The following is a 3,850-nucleotide window of genomic DNA, read 5'->3' on the forward strand; positions in this document are numbered from 1 at the left end:
GGGGGGGGGGGGGGGGGGGGGGGGGGGGGGGGGGGGGGGGGGGGGGGGGGGGGGGGGGGGGGGGGGGGGGGGGGGGGGGGGGGGGGGGGGGGGGGGGGGGGGGGGGGGGGGGGGGGGGGGGGGGGGATGTGGCGGGTAACCCCAAAAGAGGATCAAAAGACCATTTTAAGAAACCCTCTCATGAATGAAAGAAGAATTTGTGATATCCAAATTTAATGCTCTTAGGTTGTTTGGTTTACAAATTGCTTTTCCTGTGAGTTGATTGCAAAATTTTCAGAGGCGAGGTCGTGCTGGTCGTGTGCAACCTGGTGTTTGTTATAGACTCTATCCAAAAATTATCCACGACGCAATGCTTCAGTATCAGTTACCTGAAATTCTGAGAACTCCTTTACAAGAACTTTGTCTGCATATCAAAAGTTTGCAGCTAGGAACTGCTGGGTCATTTTTGGCACAGGCATTACAGCCACCAGACCCTCTTGCTGTCCAGAATGCCATTGAACTTCTCAAAACAATTGGTGCTTTAGATGATATGGAGGAGCTTACACCACTGGGTATATAATGATGCATTTTTTTTTTTCTTTTTGAATGTAGAATTGTGATCACTAATCTTCCAAGTCATGTTGCAGGTCGTCATCTTTGCTCCTTACCTCTGGACCCAAATATAGGGAAGATGCTTCTCATGGGTTCTATATTTCAATGCCTGAATCCTGCCTTGACCATTGCTGCTGCTCTGGCTCACCGCGATCCATTTATTTTGCCCATTAATAGGAAAGAGGAAGCAAATGATGCAAAGAAATCATTTTCGGGTGATTCTTGCAGGTGATAAATTTTTGGTGTGATAAAAAATACCCTTCTGTACTACGGAGGATTTTCAGCTTTTTTTGTTGGGAGATTCTTTTGTTTTCTATTTCTGAAATTGGAATTAAAAACTACCTATTGCAGTGACCACGTCGCTCTTCTTAAAGCCTTTGAAGGATGGAAGGATGCAAAAAGAAATGGAGCTGAAAGATCGTTCTGCTGGGAAAACTTCTTATCTCCAGTAACCTTGCAGATGATGGATGACATGAGAATGCAGTTTCTAGATCTATTATCTGATATTGGCTTTGTGAACAAGTCCAGGGGTCCAAGTGTAAGCTTTCTGTCAAGCTTATTTAAGGAGGGAAATTTTGGGTCCCCTTTTAAATCAACTGTGTGCAGCACATCAATTATTTCATTGAACTGATTAGTTTTGATGTACAGCTGCGTTAAGCTTGTTTGAAACAGAAAGAAAAATTCATAATTTAACAAGATTTATGAAGTTGGTATTTGGTAAATATATTTGATGCATTGCCTAAGCCTTCGTGTGGACCGAATGGTAAGGTAGTAACTTAGCAACTAGTTGGCATCAACAATATATATCTGCCTATCAGTAATGAACAGTAATGAACTTAGTGAGTTAGGTGTTGGTTAATAGTAAGCATGTGTAGTAATACACACACACAGCGTAGACACAGAAGAATAGTAGCCTGTAAAGAGAAGGATTTTGCCCTTCTAAATGCTCGAAGATTTTTTATGCAATTCTGCAACTGAATAATAGGCATTGACCTTGAGTTCTATCTTGCATCCAATCCTTAAGTTTTGATCTCAGTGAAGTTTAATTCCTTGAGGGTTGGTTGTTCGTTCACATTTTTGTTAGATGTCGTTCTAGATTGAACTTTGCTAATGTTACATTGTTTTTGTGAAGAAGTACTTGGCTGTTTTCATGAATTCTTAAGTTTGACACGCTGGATTTTTTCTTGTCCGCATCTCTCATGTCCTTTGCCATTGGTTTCAGCCCCTGTCTTCCCTTCCTACATTCTCTTTTTGGATTAGAAGTTGGAAGAAGTTTTTCTTTTGCTTTTTTAAACGAACATCAGGCGTTTCTAGGTTAACAGAGATGACACTTGTACTGCAGGCATACAACCAATACAGTCACGATTTGGAGATGGTGTGTGCAGTGCTTTGTGCTGGACTATACCCTAATGTCGTACAATGTAAAAGAAGAGGAAAGAGGACAGCCTTCTATACTAAGGAAGTTGGGAAAGTGGATATTCATCCTGGATCTGTCAATGCAGGGGTTCATATCTTCCCTCTTCCTTACATGATTTACAGCGAGAAGGTCAAAACAACTAGTATATACATCAGAGACTCTACCAATATATCAGATTATGCCCTTTTGTTGTTTGGTGGTAATCTTGTACCTACCAAAACTGGAGATGGCATTGAAATGCTCGGTGGCTACCTTCATTTCTCTGCTTCAAAGAACGTTTTAGATTTAATAAAGGTAATTCTTGGCGACGTAATTTATTTTCTACTTGTTTGGCCCTGCAAAATTTTCATTTTTCCCAAAGAGACTTGGATTTGTCAATGGCTGTTCTAGAGACTTCTGTTGCATTCACCACTTGTTTGTTCGTTGGAAAGCTGCATACGTATGTCAAATTTAGATAACTAGGATTGAATCACCATTGCAGGCAGAGTATACAAGAGGGGAGTTCATATATCCAAGGGTGAAAAAGAGTAAATATTTATGATGGTTGGTTCCTTTATATTGATTTAGTTTTCATTTCTTTCCTTTCTTCAGAAATTGCGCGGGGAACTTGACAAGCTTTTGAATAGGAAGATCGAGGAGCCGAGTTTTGACATTACTACAGAAGGAAAAGGAGTGGTGGCAGCTGCAGTCGAGTTACTGCACAGTCAAGTTGTACATCATTAATTCATGCTTGCTTCTTCTAGTATCAACTGCTTAGAATAGAACAAAGGGATTGTAGACTATAACAAAGGGATTGATCTGTTCTTTCTGCTTGGGTACCCTTACCTGAATATGGTATATAATGATCTCTAATCAATAGAACAGATCCTTTGGTTGGGGGGCGTTGCGGTATTTGAAAGATCAGTTCATTTACTTTAGCTGTTCGTGTTTTGAAGACATGATTAACCCGTACTTCATTTTGAAAGATCAGTTCATTTACTTTAGCTGTTCGTGTTTTGAAGACATGATTAACCCGTACTTCATTGTGTTCGTTTGTTGTTGAGCTTGATAATTTAGTTTTTTTTTCTTAATTGTTTTTTTCAATAAATGTTGATTAGGCCAATGGCTTATTATACAAATATTGAAAATTAAGGAATTTATTTATTGATTATAAATGTAAGAGTTCAAGGATTATTAAACATTTTTAAGCTTTATGTACTAAATTAATATAAATTTAAAAGTGAGAAGATTAAACTTTTAATTTAATCAAAATTATAATAATCAAAACTTTTATCAAAATATTATTCTAAAATAATCAAAACTTATATCAAAATATTATTCTAAAATAATAAATATTATACTAAGCATAAATTACTAATTTAGATATATCAAATTTCTAATTTCATACCTCAGGTTTAAATTAAAATAAATTATTTGTGCCTGACAAATAATTTAAACAAAGTTAAAAAAAAAAAAAAAAACAATTTAACGAAAGCAAAATTGTACGTATGGATAATAATTTAAATTTTGGTTTAATTTAAATAATTGCTCCAAATGTAATAATATATTTGTAAAAGATAAACTAGTTGTAGTTACCCACCTAATATTAAGTTAATATAAATTATAATTAATTAGCTAATATTAAAAAATTTGTATAGTTTTCATTATTTTGTAATATCGTATAATTTGACATGATGTAAAACCATTTATTTATTTATGTATTTATATTTGTTTTAAAATGTAATTATGCATTTGAAATTAAAAATCTCGTACTTATCTAAATAAACAATGTCTTATTTTTCAGAATTTGCATTAGATCACAAAATTCGAAAACCATAAAAAAAAAAAAAAAAAAAAAAAATT

The 3,850-nt window shown here is 35.8% G+C and overlaps 1 protein-coding gene across 2 annotated transcripts in view; it reads left to right on the forward strand.

The window, feature by feature from the left end:
• Positions 1-3,107, forward strand: part of LOC111441971 (DExH-box ATP-dependent RNA helicase DExH1) — an 11,671-nt gene extending 8,564 nt beyond the window's left edge. For both annotated transcript variants that reach the window (XM_023079190.1, XM_023079191.1), the window contains 5 exons: positions 278-551; positions 627-819; positions 943-1,129; positions 1,934-2,302; positions 2,600-3,107. In XM_023079190.1, the coding sequence (XP_022934958.1) occupies positions 278-551; positions 627-819; positions 943-1,129; positions 1,934-2,302; positions 2,600-2,731 (1,155 nt within the window). In that variant the 3' untranslated portion in view covers positions 2,732-3,107. The remainder of the gene's footprint in view (positions 1-277; positions 552-626; positions 820-942; positions 1,130-1,933; positions 2,303-2,599) is intronic.
• The last annotated feature ends 743 nt before the right edge of the window (positions 3,108-3,850 follow it).

The sequence above is a fragment of the Cucurbita moschata genome, unplaced genomic scaffold, assembly GCF_002738365.1.
Source record: "Cucurbita moschata cultivar Rifu unplaced genomic scaffold, Cmos_1.0 Cmo_Scf00004, whole genome shotgun sequence".
Classification (NCBI taxonomy): Eukaryota; Viridiplantae; Streptophyta; class Magnoliopsida; order Cucurbitales; family Cucurbitaceae; genus Cucurbita; species Cucurbita moschata.